The following is a 20,726-nucleotide window of genomic DNA, read 5'->3' on the forward strand; positions in this document are numbered from 1 at the left end:
GATAACAAAAAAGCAATTACATCGCAGATGTGGCTGCAGTTCTGAAACACTAGAGAAGTAGTCCCAAATATTTTTGATAACTTATGCCCACCAGTTAAAAGAACATCTACTATCTCTGAATGGCTATTTATTTATATACTGTATGTAAAACCATATATACTGTAAAACAGGTAAAATGAACATTTTAAGGGCTGAGATACATGAGGATGTTAAGAAGAGTTTCTAAATGCGATGACTTTATAATATCATTATGACTTCACAGTATCATTACCTAAGATCTTAGGGTGCAATATATACACTTAGGGCAAGGTTCAACAATAGTAGATTCAGTCAATATTGTACATACTTTTTTTTGATGAATCTGGGTTTTTTCCCCCAACTTCTTTTCAGATCAGATTTGGTTTTCATCTCTTTTTAACTCATGGCCAACAGAGGTTATATTAGGGGAGTGTTAGCTCTCCCATTTTCTTGATGTTAATTTAGGCTTACATTAGTTTTAAAAGGAGTCTAATGTTTTACAAGAATCTTTATGTCCCTTGCCCATTTTGTGAGGGTTAGCTAAAGTGGATAATATACTCTAACAAATGCTTAAATGGGTTTATGTAAACCCTAAGTGGTGGGAATATGCTGAAAACCAGTGAGGGCACCACTTACTCTGGGAACTTGCAGTCTTCCCCCAGATTGCCTTGTGCACCTAATCAAAATATAGGCATCTGGCTTCCTGGCCACGTGAGGATATCTTAGGTGTATGATTCATACACTGAAACTTGTAAATCTTAACTTCCTTTTGCTTGGTTAATACAGTTAGAGGCCCTAGCCCTGTCTTCTCATGTCCTGGTGAATGGTCTTACATATAACCTCCTCGTGTGCACGCACCCCACTTTGGAGGCCACTGCAGTAGAAAACGAACTTTTATACCTCTTTTCGGGTAAGGTAAGAGTCATACAAGCTGAAAATCAGTAGCAGTCTGAGCTGGTTAGCTTATTCGCTAAGTAGATGGTGCTAATAGGAACAAGGTACCATCACTGAAACGGTGTGCATTTTTCTGATGCAAAGGTCAAAAACCTTCACAGGTTCCTTGAGCTTAAGAATTGCTGACAAGTTGTTCTGTTTTGCTTTTTTCAAAACTGCAAACTTCCAGAGACTCTTTTGGTTGTTTATTTGATAAAGCTGGAATTGTCCTTGGTCACATGATAGCTTTAAAATTAGCCGACATCACACAGTCTTGATTATCTGGGGAAGGAGTAGATTTTCTTAATAACCGATGGTAGCTCTGATGGGCTTCCTACCCAACTTCTCCCCACAGTACCAGTCTCAGGCTTCCTTCCAAAGTCCAGCTTCTCTAGCTTTTACTTAGTCCATTCTGTTCCATATCTTGTTTTTATTCTTACAAATATTGTGCTTTTTTCCTTTGATATTTGGATCTTTGTGTCATTTATTCAGCTTATACGAATCCATGTTTCCTATGGTTTCGTGAAACAAAAATAATCCATGAGTCGTGGTTGCTCTTATTTCCTGCAATTTCAGTTGTGTGACTGCCCTACAATTGACGGATCAGTGTAACTTAGATCTTTGTGGATTTCTGTCCCTTAACTGTTTTCTGGTGTAGTCACTTTCACTTCCTTGGTTGTGTTCCCACCAGTTAGCAGCTCTCTGTCCTTTTCTAAACCTGCTGGTGATTTTCACCGTTTGTAATGGAAGTTGCAGTATTCCTCCTGCTGATCTAATTCTTGCTTACCAAGTTGGGATTGCAGCTTTCAAGCCTCCTGTACCAAGCATCCAGCCAGAGGATGTTGGATAAGTGTGTGTCAAATGCAGGAATGTTTTAATGTTTTAGTCTTATGATATTGTCCTGTCTCTTTCTTGCTTTTTAGTGTTCCCTCTTTTCACGAAGCACTATTTTTTTTTCTGGCACTGTTGTATTTTTGTTATAGCGATAAGAGGGGTAGTTGTGTGTGCACCTGTGCGTGCCCATGTTTAATACCCCTCACCTACCGAGGAAATAGGGAAAACCCACAAATTGAGAAGAGTGGGGCAAGCAAGAGCCTTCAGAAATGTAGAGTTTAGAAAGCTTACACATGTGCATTTTCCTTGAGATACCAGAATTTTTTGAACCAAAATATCATTAATATTTTTTTCTATATTTCTAGCATTCTGTCATCAGTTGATCATATTTTACTAGTGCTATCCTATAGTTCAACTATCGGCTCCTGCACACTTGAGGTGAAAGATTTTCATGCTGGCTTTTTCATTTTCCTTTGTATTCATCACAGTGCTAGGAGTACTGCAACTGTTCTCTAAATACCTAAGTGGAAAACTTCAGGAAGGATACAGCATTGTAAATAACTTAATACAGTGAGTGATCCCTATGTTCATTATCTGCTACTTTGCCCTTTTTTTTCTTGGCTAAGGCGTATCTTCTTAATCGGGTTTCATAGGGTAATATTAATATCAGTTGTCATTTTGTGAATATTTAGTGGCTATATTAGTCGAGGAAACCAGCAGCTGGAAGAATTACTTGGAGCCTCTTGGATCAATTGGGCCGTATCAATTCCCTTCTTTCCATTCCAGGGCACTCAATGCGTACTTCAATTAGAGCACTTAACACATTTTATTATACTTTTATCTCTTCACATCTCTCCCTTCCACTGGACTGAGCTCCTGGAAGGCAGGAAATGTCTTCTGGCAGAGCTCGGCTGACAAGGTGTTCACCAAGCACTTGACCTACTGCCCTGGTGTTTCACACCACTGTTTTCCAGGAAACAACCTTCTCTTTCTTCAGTACAGTGTTTCTCACACTAGAGGCCAAGGGTATGTTCAGGGGAGGAGTTTCCATGGCCTTATTCTCAGGGCTCTGTCACAACTTTTCAGATACCCTTTCCGTTTTACTAAATGAAAAGACATAATGAATCATCAGGATGACTGTATTAGCAACACGGGTCCACTGAAGTGATGGTGGTTAGCGCTGCATTTGGTGTTGCTCAGACATGCCCTCCGAACTTCCACAGGCATGTTCTCAGGGGTCTGAAGGTTCATGTTGGAGAATGTGGCTCTCAGGCACAGTTAAGATGCCACCTTCTTCTTGGAAATGCCGCCCTTGATCAATGCCCTTCATCAAGTGCTCTATAGCACCTACCACTCTGTGTATTCCTTTCTTGGAGCAAGTTAATCTGGCCTACTAATTCTGGAAATAGGAGGTCTAAAAATCAACTTAAAAATAGAAAATCATTAACAACTGAATATAAACCTTAAAAAGTCTTAAAATAACCCCTAATATAATCTCTTTTTTTTTTGAGCTGCTTTTACATTTGTTAGTCAAGCTAAATAATATAGGTCATAAGACAATATAAAAATGTCATTAAGATATTTTAGGTGAAAAGATCCTAAGAATGACCTCCCATTACAAAAACTTTCCAAGAAATGAGTAACTTGAATGATCAGCTAAACTTAGAATTTTTTCATTAAATTTACCATCAAGACACTTCCTGTTTCAAGAAACAGAAATCAAAATTAAACAGGCTTAAGCCCCCGAGTATTTATTGGCTCAACTTGAAAGTCTTGGAATGATGGCTTCAGGCACATCCAAGGCTCCAGGAACTCAAACACTGTCATTAGGCAATCTTGTCTGTTCTTTTGTGTCAGCTCCACTCTTTGGCAAGCTCTCCTATGAAGGCTTCCAGGCGAGATGGTGCGATGGCTTCCAGGAATTCTAGACCCAGCATATGCTTTAAGTCTATGATCCCCAGCTTTGCTGATTATGCCTTCAACAGTACAAGCTAAGTGCATATCCCCAATGAGTATATATTTATTTATAAATTATGTACTACTATATACCACTGTTATTTTATATGTTATATTATTAGTAAAGCTCAATCTTTTTGTTTTTAAGAAGAAGAATAAAACAGAAGTACTAATATTTTCTAGTCTCTACTGTTTTACACACCCCACTTTGGGGACCACTTAGTGGAAAGACCACATTTCTTCTTTCGGTTATAATTACAGTCCTGTGACCACATCTCATTTGTTCTTTTTGGCCAAGCTTGAGTCATGTGCCCATTCCCGAGTCAGAGTCCTTGAAATAGTCAAAGCAAAATTTTACTAATATAAGATGACACAAATATCTGATAGACATAAATAGAGAGATGCTATTTTAACTTTAAAGATATTTATAATTTGGAATCTTATAATCACTGGTATATCATCCAAAAAAAAAAAAAGAGACGTAATCCTTTCAGTATAGAGTTATAGAACAGAGCATTCTCTATTTCCATAACAATGTAATTCCATTAGTCTGTGCTAAATTTCTGTGATTTCACACCTAGCGTGTTACAAAACTATCCTATCTAGTTTTTGTTAATACTCCAGTGACAGGTGAATGCTGTATGTTAAGATGTAGGAACTGACAAGTCTTGGAAATAAAACCCTAGTTTTAGAATTTTGGTAATGGCTATTTGGAACAAAATGGGTAGCTATATGTAAAAGCAGGTGATAGAGGGTCCTGAATCATTTTCAGATTTCTAAAGTGGAAAAGGCTTCACTGGCTGGAGGAAGTTTGCTTATAAGAATGGGTAAAGCATGTGAACAGGAAGTACTATTCAGGAGCTTTCTGATGGACAGGCTGTTCTGTGTATTTAAAAATTAATTCTTCTTTGGCAGAGATGCAATGGCTCATCTTGATTCTGAGGTGAAAGAAGAATGTCTGAGAGAAGACCTGAAGTTTTACTTCATGAACCCCTGTGAAAAATTCCGAGCTAGACAACAGATTCCGTGGAAAATGGGTTTGCAGATTTTGAAGATAGTCATGGTCACCGCACAGGTAAATTATATTATCAGTTTGTCTGTTTTTTTCTTACCCCAAGACAAAACTGTTTTCCCATGTTCTGCCACTTGACTTTTGTCCTGAAAAGGACACACACTCATGTTCATAAACCTGTAAAATTATATTGACTCTGGAGGGCAGATGGTAGGTCGAAGTTCGGTTTAGATGATGACTCTGTTTTAATAAGGGACTCTGAGGTCATCTCTCACAGGTTCTGTAAATATAGATAATACTAGGTCTGAAGAGGGGGTGGGGTGGGGTTTCTGTATCTGAATGAGGCACAAGGCTGGTAACGGCTGCCCAGTCCAAAGTGATCTGTGCTCTTGAAATCTTTCATCTTTATTGAAATACATCTTATTTAAATACAGTTTTGAAATCTGCATTTTGGACTGTTTAGATTTTGGATTTATGGAATGCTAAGTTTTCTTTTCCTCAGCAACTAAGTGCCTAAGTAAACACTCCCATCTCCACCTATATCCTGCCCCCGCTGCCCAGGCCCTGTCAGGAGTGTATAAAGGCTATGTTGGGACCTTTTGTTTAAATTCATATTGTTAGGCACTTTATTATCAGTTGTCATCTAGTTTTTAGGCCTGTGGTACTGAACCAGTTTTAGGGAGGCTTCTCTGTAGGTAACCACATTTGAAACACGAGTCCTTTTAAGAACAGTCCTGATTTGGGATATTTGGCTCCATGGGCAAATAATTATTCTGTCATCGGTGTAAAAAATGTTTGTAAAAGTGTGATTTCTGGAACACAAAGGTAAATACCTTTTTAAAAATAACCTCCATATAGTTTTAGAAATGAGAGGTGGCTCCTGCCATAACCAAAGTTGCATCTTTATTCTGTGTTCATAAAGAGGTCTTGTCACTGTATGACATACTGTACCAGCTCATCATGTTTTAGGGTAAGCAAGTTATTTCCAAAGAAACGAAGATGAGAGACAGGGCCACTGTTAAATGTATGTGCTAAGCTTTTTTCTTTGACAGTTGTTTTCATTTTAATTCTTGGTTTTGAAGTTTTAATTCTGGCAACCTGTAAAGTAGGTGCATTGCTAGTATTGCTTGAAGAAGGAGAAATAATTTCCCCTTTTGCCATTTGGTTAATTTTAATTGTTCCCCCATTACTTCTCTTGCCAAACCAGCTTTCATTTCAAGTTTTTGATCTATTAATGTTACTAAAATTATAACTTACCTAGGCATAAAATATCATCACCCTCTTTGACTTACCTTTTTTGTCCTGATAGCTACTAAATCCCATGGAGTCTTCCTTCAAAACTGTATGTCCTTAATTTTTACCATACTCACTATCTTCTCTCTAGCACAGACTCTTGCCTTGTTCATTCATTAAACATGTGTATGAAGCACCTCCTGTGCTTTGCTTTGTCTTCGAACTATAGCTGTGACTGTGTTACCCGTGATGACAGTGCCCTTGTAGCCTAGCAGTTCCGTGTGCCAGGCCCAGTAAGTGCTTTACGTGTGTTTGCTCATTTCACCCTCACTGGAACTCATGAGGTAGGTTCAGTTTTTACCTGCTTTGTATGGATGAGGAAACTGAACCAAAGAGAGTTGAGTAATTTGCCTATGGCCATTCAGCCAGTGAGCAGCAGAACCGGGATTTGAGCTCTGGCAGTCTGGCTCTAGATAGAGCCTGCACTCTTATTCTCATACTGTTTCTTTCTAGATGTAGATCCTCAGAGTTTGCACTCGAGGAATACACATAAGTTAACTAGGCTGCTTCTGGAATTCATCTTAGGCCTGCCTTTTTTATCTCCATACGTACCAGTCCATCCAACACTCATGTCAGATTAATTTTTCTTAGAATGCTTTTATTGTGTCTCTCCTGCTCAGAAACTTCTGTAGAACCCTGTTTCCCACAGAAAAAAAATGTTGACTCCGTGGCCTGGAATTCACAGATTTCCATAGTCTCCTTCAACGTGCCTTTCCAACAGGTTTTCATCTCCTGTTTCCTCCCCATGTCCCAGACAGAGGGACCTACCCAGTGAGTCTTGTCCCGGCCCTGTTGTTCCTCCAAATCCAGAGGGACTCTTTTTCCCCCTCATCTTACAGGTGCTGTTTGAAGCCCACCTGCCCCACCAGCCTTGCCTGATTGCTCAGTGTGTGGTTTTCCTTGGTTCACTCATACCCTTTGCTGGCTACATCATTAATTTCACTTTTAATAGAATATTTCTGGGAATTGATTGTTTACTTTTTTGTGTGGGTGTACCCTGCCTCCCCTAACAAAATTGGGGTGGGTTAAACTTGTGTTCCCCTGTAGGGTCATTCTAATAAGTTTTGCTCCTTGGGTGATATGTGATTGGAACAGATTTCTCGAATATCTTTCCTTCAAATCCCACTTTTCCCTCCTCCCCTTTTTCTGTTTCTTTTAGCTCTCCATCCTCAAGTCTAATGGGATGGGTGGCATTTTATCAAGGTTGATGGGAAGGAAACTTTTTTTTTTAGACATTCCTACTCTGCATTCTGCAGTAATTTATAATCTCAATAGAGGTGTCTACATTCTTTTGCTATATCTGCTCTTTCCCTCCCATATTCTTGGTATATTGTTAGAGTGGTATCTTGTTTTTACCTGGTACAGAATATTTTCTCCTCCATTGATTTCATAATCAGGTCTTAAATTCACAATCTTTGCCAGGCTACACTTAATGTGTAATTATTTTTCTGTCTTATAGTCTCAGCAAATCTTAAAATCTAGTTAGTGGGGCTAGAATGCATTTTTCTGTCAACTCCTTTTTAAAAATAAGATCATTTTACCGATCCTCCATCATCCCTTTACTTTTCCTCTGTAGGGGGTGTTTGGTTCTGCCATCGCAGGAAGGGGACCTCATGATCTCCTCCCCAGGGTTTCTCTCCTCTACTGAGAGATGCTGGGGAAATCCTAGCCTGACCTGATTCGGGGCCATACATATGGATCTTAGCTGGTTCTGTGAACAACAGGATGGAGGAAATTTGTTGTTCTTGATGCCAGATGGGGGCAGTTCCAAGCAGAGATTATACCTCCATGTTCTCTCTTTCCCAAAATTGAGGTAATAAGCTTCGAGTCTAAGTAAGGTGGTGGCTTAAAATATCAGCAAATTGAACGCTGCTGTCTTGGTCAAGTTATTCTACTCCCCATTCACTTTTTGCTTAACTGTGAGTGTGGGAAGGGGGTGTCTAATATCCCCACTTCTAGAGTTAGGTTGGCAGCATTTCCCTTTGAGAGGTTGTGTGGCCAAGTGGTCAAGAGAACTAACAGGTGAGTCAAACAGAGCTGCTTTGGATCCCCGCTCTCACACTTTCTAGCTGTTCCAACCTGGATAAAGTTCCCGATTTCAGGTTACAGGTGTGTAAAATGGGATGGACAGGTTCAGTATTTGACTCTGACATTGTGATGGCTACTATTCCGGTTCCTGAATACATAATAGTGGGGAAAGAAGAAAAACAGTCCCTGTCCTTGTGGAGCCCATGTAATATCTCCCTCAGATGGTACTGAGAAATTAAGTGAGAAATAAAAATTGTAAATTTTAGGCACAGTGCCTGGCACTCAGGACATAAGAGTTGTTATTCAACACCATGCAACGTCAGCCTTGCTCACTTTGTGTCCCAGCTTGGCACAGAATAAGCATTCGGCAAACTTCAATTGAAGAACTTAATTTGTGTGTGTGTACTGTTTTTTTTTTTTTCATTTGTATGTCAGTATTTAATAAAACCCCCAAACAATCATGTGTGTATTGGTTCCCTGGTTTACTTTTTTAGCTTTCGAAAAGCAACATGATCTTTCCTTTTCTGGCATTTCTTACAGGCATCACTGATAGACATCACATGCTTGAAAAAACCTTTAGCCTTTGATTGCTTGACTTTCAGCACAGGTTGGATGCTGTGGGACTTCTTATCTGATATTTTCCTTAGAATAGCTGCATTAAGCAATTGCTCAATCCTTTGACTTGGTATTTGAGGAATGTGATCTGGTGAGGCTCAGATGCTAAAGAGTGTCATCTATGTACATTCTCAAACGAGAGTTGCAGTTCTTGAAAGCTAGCACCTAAAATCAGATTTTTCAGCAGATGGAAATCATGAAGCATAATAAAAATGACTTTGGATTTAGATCTGGTTTTCATTCTAGTTAGGTGTTTTGGGCAGTATAATGAGACTAAATCTCAGTTTCCACATATGTAAAGTGGGGGTAACAGTATTAACATTTTCATTGGGTTGTTATGTTAGTAAATGAGACACGCATGTAAAGCAGTTAGTACAGTGCCTGGAGTATGATAATTGCTGAAAAATGGTAACTATTTTTAATTATGTAGCCTTTAAAAAAAGTTGGAGAAAATTTAAAAGATAAAAAGTATAAATCACTAAAAAAATATGTAAGTTTGCATGTGCAAATGAACATTTGTTTCATCTGAAAGGTCCAGTAGTTGAACAGTGGAGTGACAGCAGGTAAGCAGATGTCAAGGTCATCTTGTTGAACTTGCTGGTTTCACACATGACAGCAGAGTCCCAAATTGTTTTGGTGACTTAGCATGGTGAAGGTTTGGGTTAAGTTTTTTGGACTCTCGTTGTCTTATAAAGCAGATGAGGAGATAAAGTGGGTAGATGGGACGGGTGTGTGGGACAGGGCTTGTAAAGGTTTGACTTCTACCATTGCATGTGTGTGTCTGTACGTGTGTGCATGTGTGAGAGAGAGAGAGCAGCAGAGCACAGGTGGGGGTGTAGGTGTGAGAGAGGGTGTGAGACAGCATATATGAGAGTGTGAGAGTGAATGTGAAACAGTGTGTGACAAGGTGTGCATTTGAGTGTGAGTGGAGAGAGAGGCTGTTTGTATGTGGAATTTCCTGGGTTTTGGGGGTAAACATTTAGTGCTTGCTAATTTTCCCTACTTATTGTATTCCAAGAAGAAAACTTTAGGGCGTAAAGAATACATTCACTGCTGGTGAAAAGAGCCCTTGGCATCTAACCTGTGCTATGATACAGTATAAGGGGGAATAAGTAGGAGTTTTACCACGAGAAGGTGGGTGCTTGGTGACAATGATTGGGTTTGACATCATGGAGGCAGAGTGAACCCTGTTATTCTTTGTGGTGCTTTGATGCTGTAGATCTTGGAGGCAGGAACTCTTACGTTTAAATTTTATACAAGTTCTTGTAGAGCTAGAGGAATTGAATTCCTTTGGCGACGATTACCTGTTAGCTGGAGGAAGTATTATATAGGCCACTTTTCAAAAATGTTCTTAAAAAGCCACATACCAAACAGTTATGATTTTAAAAAATACTTACAATTTCTAAATGTTAAATCATTTAAATTTAACTATCAAATAACAGTAAAGCACTAAGTACAGTTGACCCTTGAACATAGCAGGTTTGAACCACACAGGTTCATTTACATGTGGATATATTTCAATAGTAAATACTATAGTGCTACATAATCCATGATCCATGGTTGGTTGAATCCTCGAATTCGCAAGGCAGACTATAAATTATACTTGGATTAACCTCCATGTTGTTCAAGGGTCAAATGCACATCAAATTTGAAAATAATTAATTAGAAATGCAAGTATAAGAAAAATGGATTCAAATTAGATAACCAACAAGAACCTACTATATAGCACAGGGAACTGTACTCAATATCTTATAATAACCTATAATGGAAGAGAATATAAAAAAGAATATATATATTTATATATATATATGCTTAATTGAATAACTTTGCCATATATCTACAACTGTCACAACATTGTAAATCAACTATATTTCAATTAAAAAAATAGCAAGCCTATAAAGAGAGAAAAAAAATGAATTCAGGCTTAACTTGATTCCTCCTTCCTCTTCTCCTTCTCCGTCATTAAAGGCCAGTAAAGCTGTTAGTCATTGGGAGTGGTCATTTCTTCTAATTTTATGCTATTTTGAATTGCTGATGTAGCTTGAGGGGGTTATTTCTGGGGGAAAAGAATTCTTGTCTTTTGACATTGTTATGATTAATAAAAACCAAAGCAGTGAGATTTTTCTTGCTGATGTTTACAGGTGAGGGTTAATGATAGTAGGAAGGCGTTTGCCTCCCCTGGTAAATGGTAAGATTCATATACTTCTATTGGATTTTCTTTCCCAGCTTGTTCGTTTTGGTTTAAGTAACCAGCTGGTGGTTGCTTTCAAAGAAGAAAACACGGTTGCTTTTAAGCACTTGTTTTTGAAAGGATATTCTGGTACAGATGAAGATGAGTACAGTTGCAGTGTATATACTCAAGAGGACACCTATGAGAGCATCTTTTTTGCTATTAATCAGGCAAGTATTTTGTTGTGAATTACCTGTACTTTAAGAATATGTTGATACTTGACCTTGTTGTCTTAGCAAAAAAAAAAAATTATACATATATTAACATATTCTGATTTAAATTTTGCATAGTCTGCCAAAAAATGTTTATTGCTATTTCTGTAGCTACATTTCCATACAGTAGATTTTGCCTATTTTAAGTTTTGTGTTAAGATTTAGTTTTGTATTTATCTCTTCCCATCCACTGCTATTGGGAGATTTCCCCAGATCAAATAGCCAGACAGCTAAAAACAGGCTTGTAATCTCAGAAAGTTTGATGAATGAGAGACCAAATCTAAGATTCTAGAGTCTCAGTTTTGATGTCTTAGCATTGATAAGCCTAGCTGAACCTTAATAATATGGAGTAAGATATAATATATTTGTATCTAGGCAGTATTGAGAAACCAGATTGGTAGGCCTGAAGAAAGTATTTAAAGGAGAGAAATTCTTATTCTTTCTTGTTCATTCATTCATTCATTTACTCATTCAATAACTATTTGGTTACCTAGTATGTACCAGGTACTGTTCTAGACATTGGGATACAGCATGAATAAAACAGACAAAACCCCTGTTCTTATAGAACTTAATTCTAGAGAGAACCAGACAAATGAAAAGAAGTGAAATATATAGGGTGTAGAGTGCAAAGTCTGGATATAGATTTTAAAGTTTGGCTTAAGCAGGTCTTACACTGTGAGGTGAGCTTGATAAGAATTGGGTAAAGATCATCATATAATAGTTTAGGATTGGTGGACATAACAAGATGAGGGTTTGGGGAGATGTTCAAAGAGTCTTGGGAGTTATTAGACTAAATCTTCAAATTGATCATCTGTTTAAATGAGGTTTTTTGGATGTTCCTGAAATAAACAGTACAGTTATTTGCAATTTTCATGTTCCTGGGCAAAAGTTTCCTGGAATAATAAATTCATGTCAATGAAGACAGAGGCCAGTAAAGCCCTGTTAGTACAGATAGGCAGATGGTAAAGCAATGTTAATGTAAGCTGTGGGTGTGGTTGGCTTGGGTCCTCAAAGGTATGTCAAAAATGATAACTGGAATAAAGCAGGGGAGGAGATTGGCCTGCCTGGTGGTGCCTGTGCACTGGTGATGGATGTTTGCAATTTTCATTGGGTGGTAAGGAAAGGCCTCAGGGAGGTGGTAGTATCTGAGTCAAGGTCTGAAGAGGTGAACCTTGCAGATAGAGAACCTGGGCTTCTAAGCAGAGGGAACAGCAAAGGTCCCAGGCAGGAGTCTGCCTAGTGAGCTCCAAGGAGGGCAATGTGGCTTTGGGAGGTAGGGGATGGAGGCAAGGGCCAGTAGTGGACTGGAAGGTCAGAGAGATAGGCAGGACCTTGGCTTTGACTCTGAGAAGGAGGGAGCCTCTGTCTGCACGGTTACTTTAGTTTCGAGGTCTGTGAGGCAGTATGTATGTTTCTGTTCAACCCAAGAAAATTACCTTGTGGTATTGTACATTGGGGAATTCTATTGAGGGATATGAGACAAACAATAAAAAAAAAAGCTAAAAGTATATTCCATGTGCTGTAACTTCTGATGAAACTCAACCTCATAAGTGTTTTTATTTAACTATTTTTAATAGTTTCATCGGCTACGGAACTTATCTCTGGGGACCCTTGGTTATGGAGAAAATGAAGAGAACAGAATTGGATTAAAAGTCTGTAAGAAGCATTACAAGAAAGGGACCATGTTTCCTTCTAATGAGACACTAAATATTGACAGCGACATTGAAATAGGTAATGTGGTGATAATTTCATTATATGCCTTTATCATCTTCTGTGGTAAGAGCAAAAACATGCCCTCCTATTCAGGCATCCCAAATGAAACAACTTTGCGTTTGTGACAGCTAACCTATTTGAGGCTGTAACATTTGCCTGCAAAGGGCTTTGGCTCAGGAAACTGTGGGTCTACTGTGATAGGACAAGGAACATTTGTGGATCTCTGGTGCAACTCAGGTTTGCTGGTTTTTTGGGTAAATGCACAGGTGTTTCCTGTTTGTTTAAGTTTTTCCCCTCCTTGAGGGGGCGATTAGGCTTTTTGCAAAAAAAAAATGAGTCTGTGTTTGTTAAATGAAATAGTGTGAGTTAAAATGCTTGGTTCTCTTACTTATCATTTGTTAAATATATTAATGCTCTTCAAAGGTGGATTGTGTTTAATAACTCATTTTCTCTGGAGATTATTTGGCAAAAAGTTAACATCTAATCAAGTAGAATTGTTTTGCGACATTCTGTTAAGAATTTAAAAGCATACCATATATAAATGCAAAGTATTTGACTTGAGGCTCTGGAGGTTTTGTCATTCATTCAACAAATCTCTGGCTGACAGTTACCACTCCTGAGGCACTCCCTGTTTTATGAACTGGGGTTGCAGAGATTAATCAGTCTTGGCTCCTCAAGTAGCTAACAGGTCAGGAATTGGGGTCCTGGTAGCAGTGTAAATTTGAAGGAGTTTTATTAAAAAGAGAGTTTCATAGTTCATTTGACCATATTTCCTATATGGTCAATTTTAAGGTGCCTTGGTAATACAATAGAAGAACATCCCTGTAAAACAAAGGTTCTAATTCTTTTTCCGCAGGCTACCTGTTTAGACTCTCTTCACGAGCAAATGTGTCCCGTTCTCTTGACTCTAAAAGAAACAGCCCATAAGCCAGCACTGTCAAGGTCCCTAGGTTGCTTCCAGAGACCCATCAGTAGCTTGGTTCTGTGGCCAGCAGCCTTGAAATGTCCCTTGTCTTACTGCCCTGCAGGCTCTTCTCTCCTGAGGTCTGTTTGGTAGTCAGTCTGCAGGGGCTGATCCAGTTTCACCCTGCATCTTTCTCCCCGCTGTGGGCAGCTCCTGTAACTGTGATAGAAGTACTGGGAGGTGGAGCTGAAAGCTTGTCCAGTGACCCTTTGCTTCAAATTAGCTACAGGCGACTTGTCCTCTTAAAAATGTGAGACTTAATTGGATGAATCACCCGACTATTTTCCAGTGATTCATATGTTATTTTCCTCAATTGGTTTTCCTTGATTAAAGTTGATTAAAGAAATGTGGCCAAAGTCAGTATCAGTGGCTAGGTAAGACAGGCAGAGCAGAAAGCAGGATTTATTCCCTGACCACTGGATGGTGGTATCCTTGGTCATTTCCTTTCTATCATATGGAATATTTTTTACCAAATGGAGAAAAGTTGTTTATTAATTTGACTTTAAGAGAAGCTGCTGAAGCAAGCTAATCATATTTTTTGACTTATAAAATATAATTTTTCAAGGAGAACTTTTTGATGTATTTATTCAAAAGGTGTAAAAATATTCTTAAAAACACTTGATATTGGATTTTAGACTTTCTTGTCTTGGACACATTGGAGGAAGCCTGCAGATGGTATAAATAGGGATTGAGTTTGACTTCATTGGTGTGGCATTATAGTTTAAATAGGTGAATTAGCAGAAGCTGTTCTAGATTACTTATTTATGATTTTGTAGTATCTTTACGATTAAGAGAAGCATCGTTCAGTGTCTCAGTGCAGAGATCTGCCTTGCATGGTGGGTTTATGTTTAGTTGCATGACTGACCGTACAGCTCAAGCTAATTTCCCTTAATTCATGCTGAGGGCATATCCCTCTGTCCCTGACTCCAGATCTGTAGTTTTATAGTTTAGCTTCATTTAGTTATGAATTCTGTTAAAAAGAATTTTTTTACAACATTTAGATTGATATCATTCTAATGCAGTGTTTCATTTTGCATTCATGTAATGCAGATTTTGAATTTATGTTCTCCTTTCCACATATTCTTTCTTTTTTACTTTTATAAATTATTTATTGACTGATTTAATAGAAAACAATGGAATTCTTTTTTTAAAAAAAATTTATTCGCTTCTTTGGGTCTTCATTGCTGCACACAGGCTTTCTGTAGTTGCGGTGAGTGGGGGCTACTCTTTGTTGTGGTGCGTGGGCTTCTCATTGCAGTGGCTTCTCTTGTTGTGGAGCACAGGCTCTGGGCGTGTGGGCTTCAGTAGTTGTGGAGCGTGGGTTCATTAGTTGTGGCTCACAGGATCTAGAGCACAGGCTCATTAATTGTGGCACGCGGACTTAGTTGCTCCTTGGCATGTGGGATCTTTCTGGAGCAGGGATTGAACCCATGTCCCCTGCATTGGCAGGCGGATTCTTAACCACTGTGCTACCAGGGAAGCCCTCTACATATTCTTAGCATGAAACATTATGCCCATTTCAACATTTTCCCTGACATTTTAAGAACATATTGAATCCACCCTCCCTTTGTGTCTGAAAGGGTTGTTATTTCATTTTCTGGAGTGTTCTGCCCTGTAAATGAGATTTATTTGAGTGATGAGGCTGCTACTCCGTTACCAGTTTGTTCTGTTTGAGCTTTGATGATTCTTTAATTAAAAAAAAAAAAAAAACCAAAGAACTCCGTTCTTAGGTTTTGCTGCCACCAGGTGCTTGGTGGCCTCATTAGCAATGACTGTAGCATCAGGTAAGGCAAACTCCAGACAGTTCTGAATGTGTATGTAGAGAAAGTGTAACTCTGTTGTTACAGTTACAGAATCTGAATAATCAAATAGACTTTTATAAGGCAAATGTTACAGATAGTGTAACATTAACAAATGCTGTCATATTTCTCTGAATCTAAAATGTCATCAGTTCTTAAATAGACTCGTCTGTTTTAGAAACATTTGAAACTGAAAAAAATTTATATCTTAGAGTGAATGAAATACAGGAGAAAAAGACCTAGGACCGTATCTGGCACACAGATTTTTAACATATTACTCCTCCTTTCAGAATATAGTCATTTACACAGATCAGTTTAATGTGAATGTTAAGTTTTCCTTTTCCTTTACTTTAGAATAAGAATGTTAGCGGTAGAAGGGCCTTAAATATCCTCAGTTTGGCCTTCACTTTACAGCTGAGGAGACGGATGCTTAGTCAAGCTTGGTGACCAGGCCAAAGTCATGCAGTGATTTAGTGACCATGGGTCTTTGCTCCTCCAAGCCCAGTAATATGGGCATCACCCAGGAGCTTGTGAGACATGCAGACTCTCCAGGCCCCCCAGACCTGCTGAATCCAAATTCTCATCGTAACGAGATCCCTGAATGACATATACACACAGTAAGCTTGGGAAGCACCGGCTCAGTACTCCCCAGCTGAAGGTCTTTGACTTTGCACAGACCTCTCTTTCACCAACTTCACACGTTTTCTACCGTCCGTCACCATCGGCCTTCAGTGCCCGCTGTACCAGCTTGGACCGCTGTCCATTGATATCACTCCCTTACAGAAGTGATTCGGGAGCTTGCCTCTCCCTTCTTCCTCACCTGGATCCTCCCAGCCATCACCAGGGTCTTCTGTGGCCGAGCCCCAGTGCCCCAGCTGCTGAGGCCTCCTGGAGAAACAGGCCAGAGCAGAGCACACTCATCCTGCCACACATCTGTAAGCCTCCTCGCACAGCCCCCTCCACTCCCTGTCAGCCTGGTGTTACAGAGGTGAGGCCAAGGTCAAAGGCCCCCCACAGCACCAGGGCCTCTTTCAGCTTTGAGAAGTCACATCCCTTCTCTCTGTATCCAAATTCGCATCTCTGAACTCGGGTCTTGCCTGAGCTCCAGACTCCTTCTCCATTCAGCCGGCTGCTTGACAACCTCGCTGTGACTCTAACAGGCATTTCAAACCTGCTGTGTCAAAAATGGAATGTTTCAAACCTCCCCCATCCCCCTGCTCCTGGCTCAGCCTGTTTCTTTCTTACTCTTGCCCATCTCAGAAAGTGAAACCAATATTTTCATATCATGCCATCATATTCCCAGTTGCTCAAGCCCCAAACTTGAATGTGTTGATCGCTCCGTTTCCATTGCCACCTCTGAAGTCCAAGCTGCTGCTGCTCTAGCTTGGACCCGCCTCCACCCCCTGCCCCGCCCCTCAGCAACCACAATGATATTTTTAAAAATTGGGTAAATTGGGTCATGTGGCTTCCCATTCCATTTAGAATAAAACCCAAAGTCCCTATAGGACTAGCCACCTGCCTACCTCTCGAAGCCCCTACTTCCCTGTTCTTGCCTCCTTGTTGTTTGTTGAACAAGTCAGCCTCTTTCTTGCCTGGGACTTAGTGCTCACTTTTGTCCTGCCAGGAGCACTCCCCCTGGATCTGTGCGCAGCTGGGTCTCCTTTCTCCTTCAGGTGTCAGTTTCAGCAGCTCCATCGCCGCAGAGCCCTCCCCCACAGTTCTCCCCAGGTAGGGCCACCCCACCCACTTATCCTCCATCACTTCACTCTGTCTCAGCAGTACTGGGTACACCGTGAAATTGTCTTGTGTATATTTTTCACTCTTGGTTTATCTTCCCCACTCCAGTGTGAGCTCCTTACAGACCTTGTCTGTCTTTGTTCATTGCTCTACCTTCAGCGCCTGGCACAATACCTGGCCCCTAAAAGCTTTCAGCAAATATTTACTGAATAAGTGAATGAGTCAGGTAGGGAGCCTGAATCATCTGAGTTTCTGAAATAGGTGCTCAGAGGTCGGCCTCATCAGTGTACTGGTAAAGAGCTCAGGCTCTGGAACTGAGCACATGTGGATTTAAATTGTTTGGCCATGAGCTAGCTGTGTGACCTTGAGGAAGTTTCTTGGCCTCTCTGTACCTTGGTTTGTCCATCTGTAAAATGGCAACAATAGTGTATATCTCATAAGGTTGCTTCGGGGGTTAAACAGGACAATGCATTAGAGGAGAGAACATATAAAGTCCCGAGCACAGTGCCTGGCAGAGAGTAAGTCCTTGTATGTTTCTGCTATTTTTATCATCCTGTTTTTATTTTCCCATAAAAAATTTCATTTGATTGACTGCCCTCACTGTATCAATCAAGGTCCCCAATCAGGAAAACCAACACTAAATGATTTTTTGATACTAATGGTCCATTTGCCAAACACAGGGAAGTACCCCCTCTGACACCTGCCTTTCTTAAATATTGTGGCTGTTAAGTTGTCCATTCAGCTCTGTGTCCTCATTTTTGGCCCAGGATGCCAGATTGTTACAAATTGTAAGTGTGTCCTCCATATTTTGAGTGTCCTACGTGCTAGGCAATGGATGTCCAACAGCCACAACAGTGTGCCCTTGCTCTCAAGGACTGTATCCTCTAGTTGAGGAGATAGATAAGCAAATAAAGAGTCGAATTGTGAGAGAAGATTCTCAGAGAACAAGCGGTAGGGCCCACCTGGATTCTCAGGTACCTACTGAGTGTTGGGCACTGCAGGAGGCCCTGACTTTTCCATGCTCAAGGCTGCGGAAAGGGGCAGCAACAGCCTGGGCGAGAGTCAGCCAGGCTGGTTCACACCAGTTCTGGCATCAGGGCTGAGTGACCTTTAAGGCCACTGAGCATGAAAGGTGTTCATTGTCTCCAGAGCTCCTCGGTTTCCTAGCCAAGGTTTTAGGCTAGACAATAATGAGACTAATTTGCATGTGCGGCTCTTAGAATGATTCTTTTGCAGCTTACAGCTCATAATTTGTTTTTATTTGAATACAGTCTAAGTTTTATTTATTTATTTATTTATTTATTTATGGAAGATATCCGACTAAACAGAAAACTTGCCAAATAGCACAAAGATGTCCTTGTATGCTCTTCATCTAACTTTCCCAAATGCTAACATTTTACCACATTTGCTTTATCATTGTTGCTACATAAAAAAATTTCCCCTGAAATATATGAGAATAAGGTGCAGACACAATGTCTCTACCTCTAAATCCCGACCAAATTACCAATGACATTTTTCACAGAACTAGAACAAGAAATTTTACGATTTATATGGAAACGCAAAAGACCCCAAATAGCCAAAGCAATCTTGAGAAGGAAAGATGGAGTTGGTGGAATCAGGCTTCCTGACTTCAGGCCATACTACAAGCCTACAGTGATCAAGACAGTATGGTACTGGCACAAACACATAAATATAGATCAATGGAACAGGATAGAAAGCCCAGAGATAAACTGTGGTCAACTAATCTATGACAAAGGAGGCAAGGATATACAATGGAGAAAAGGCAGCCTCTTCAATAAGTGGTGCTGGGAAAATTGGTCAGTTACATGTAAAAGAATGAAATTAGAACACTCTTTAACACCATACACAAAAATAAACTCCAAATGGATTAAAGACCTAAATGTAAGGCCAGACACTATAAAATTCCTAGAGGAAAACATAGGAAGAACACTCTTCGACGTAAATAACAGCAAGATCTTTTTTGATCCACCCCCTAGAGTAATGGAAATAAAAACAAAAATAAATAAGTGGGACCTAGTGAAACTTCAAAGCTTCTGCACAGCAAAGGAAAGTATAAGCAAGATGAAAAGACAACCCTCAGAATGGGGGAAAATATTTGCAAATGAATCAACAGACGAAGGATTCATCTCCAAAATATATAAACAGTTCATGCAGCTCAATATCAAAAAAACAAATAACCCAATCCAAAAATGGGCAGAAGACCTAAATAGGCATTTCTCCAAAGAAGACATATGGATGGCCAAGAGGCACATGAAAAGCTGCTCAACATCACTAATTATTAGAGAAATGCAAATCAAAACCACAGTGAGGTATCACCTCACACCAGTTAGAATGGGCATCATCAGAAAATCTACAAACAGTAAATGCTGGAGAGGGTGTGGAGAAAAGGGAACGCTCTTGCACTGCTGGTGGGAATGTAAATTGATACAGCCACTATGGAGAACAGTATGGAGGTTTCTTGCAAAACTAAAAATAGAACTACCATATGACCCAGCAATCCCACTGCTGGGCATATACCCAGAGAACACCATCATTCAAAAAGACACATGCACTCCAATGTTCATTGCAGCACTATTTACAATAGCCAGGACATGGAAGCAACCTAAATGTCCGTCAACAGATGAATGGATAAAAAAGATGTGGTACATATATACAATGGACTATTACTCAGCTGTAAAAAGCAATGAAACTGGGACATTTGTAGAGACATGGATGGACCTAGAGACTGTCATACAGAGTGAAGTGAGTCAGAAAGAGAAAAACAAATATCGTATATTAACACATATATGTGGACTATAGAAAAATGGTACAGATCAACTGGTTTGCAAGGCAGAAATAGAGACCCAGATGTAGAGAACAAACATATGGACACCAAGTGGAGAAAGCGGGGAGGGTTGGGGGGGAATGAATTGGGAGATTGGGATACCAAATTGTACACTCTAAATATATGCAGTTTATTGTAAAACAAAAACAAAAACTGGTGGCATTAGATTTTGCCATTCTTTAAACCTAAGGGTGAATTGTAGCTTGAGAATTTTCTAAATGTTTAATGAATAATTCTTTCCCTTTAAATCCAAAGTTTTTCCTTAATAGCTTTTTGGGGAACTATCTGATCCTTGATAGTACACGGTCTTGGCTTCTGAATAAAGCAAAAACACTTTATGAGGGATGGAGTCTTTTATGTATAAACTTGTGTGTGTGTACATGTTTAAACTGTTTATGATGAAAATGTAACCAGAATAAAGATAAAATTACTGAAAAAAAATTTCTCCTGAAATATATAAGAATAAGGTGCAGACACAATGTCTCTACCTCTAAATACCTGTGTGCATCTCCCCAGACAAGAGCATTCTCCTCATAA

General features: G+C 39.7%; 1 protein-coding gene across 1 annotated transcript in view; it reads left to right on the forward strand.

Moving 5' to 3' along the window:
* MCOLN2 (mucolipin TRP cation channel 2) overlaps positions 1-20,726 on the forward strand; it is a 53,006-nt gene that overhangs the window by 8,778 nt on the left and 23,502 nt on the right. The window contains exons 2-4 of the mRNA XM_057745113.1: positions 4,657-4,816; positions 10,916-11,089; positions 12,709-12,862. Of these exons, the coding sequence (XP_057601096.1) occupies positions 4,664-4,816; positions 10,916-11,089; positions 12,709-12,862 (481 nt within the window). The 5' untranslated portion in view covers positions 4,657-4,663. The remainder of the gene's footprint in view (positions 1-4,656; positions 4,817-10,915; positions 11,090-12,708; positions 12,863-20,726) is intronic.

The sequence above is a fragment of the Hippopotamus amphibius genome, chromosome 1 (genome assembly GCF_030028045.1).
Source record: "Hippopotamus amphibius kiboko isolate mHipAmp2 chromosome 1, mHipAmp2.hap2, whole genome shotgun sequence".
NCBI lineage: Eukaryota > Metazoa > Chordata > Mammalia > Artiodactyla > Hippopotamidae > Hippopotamus > Hippopotamus amphibius.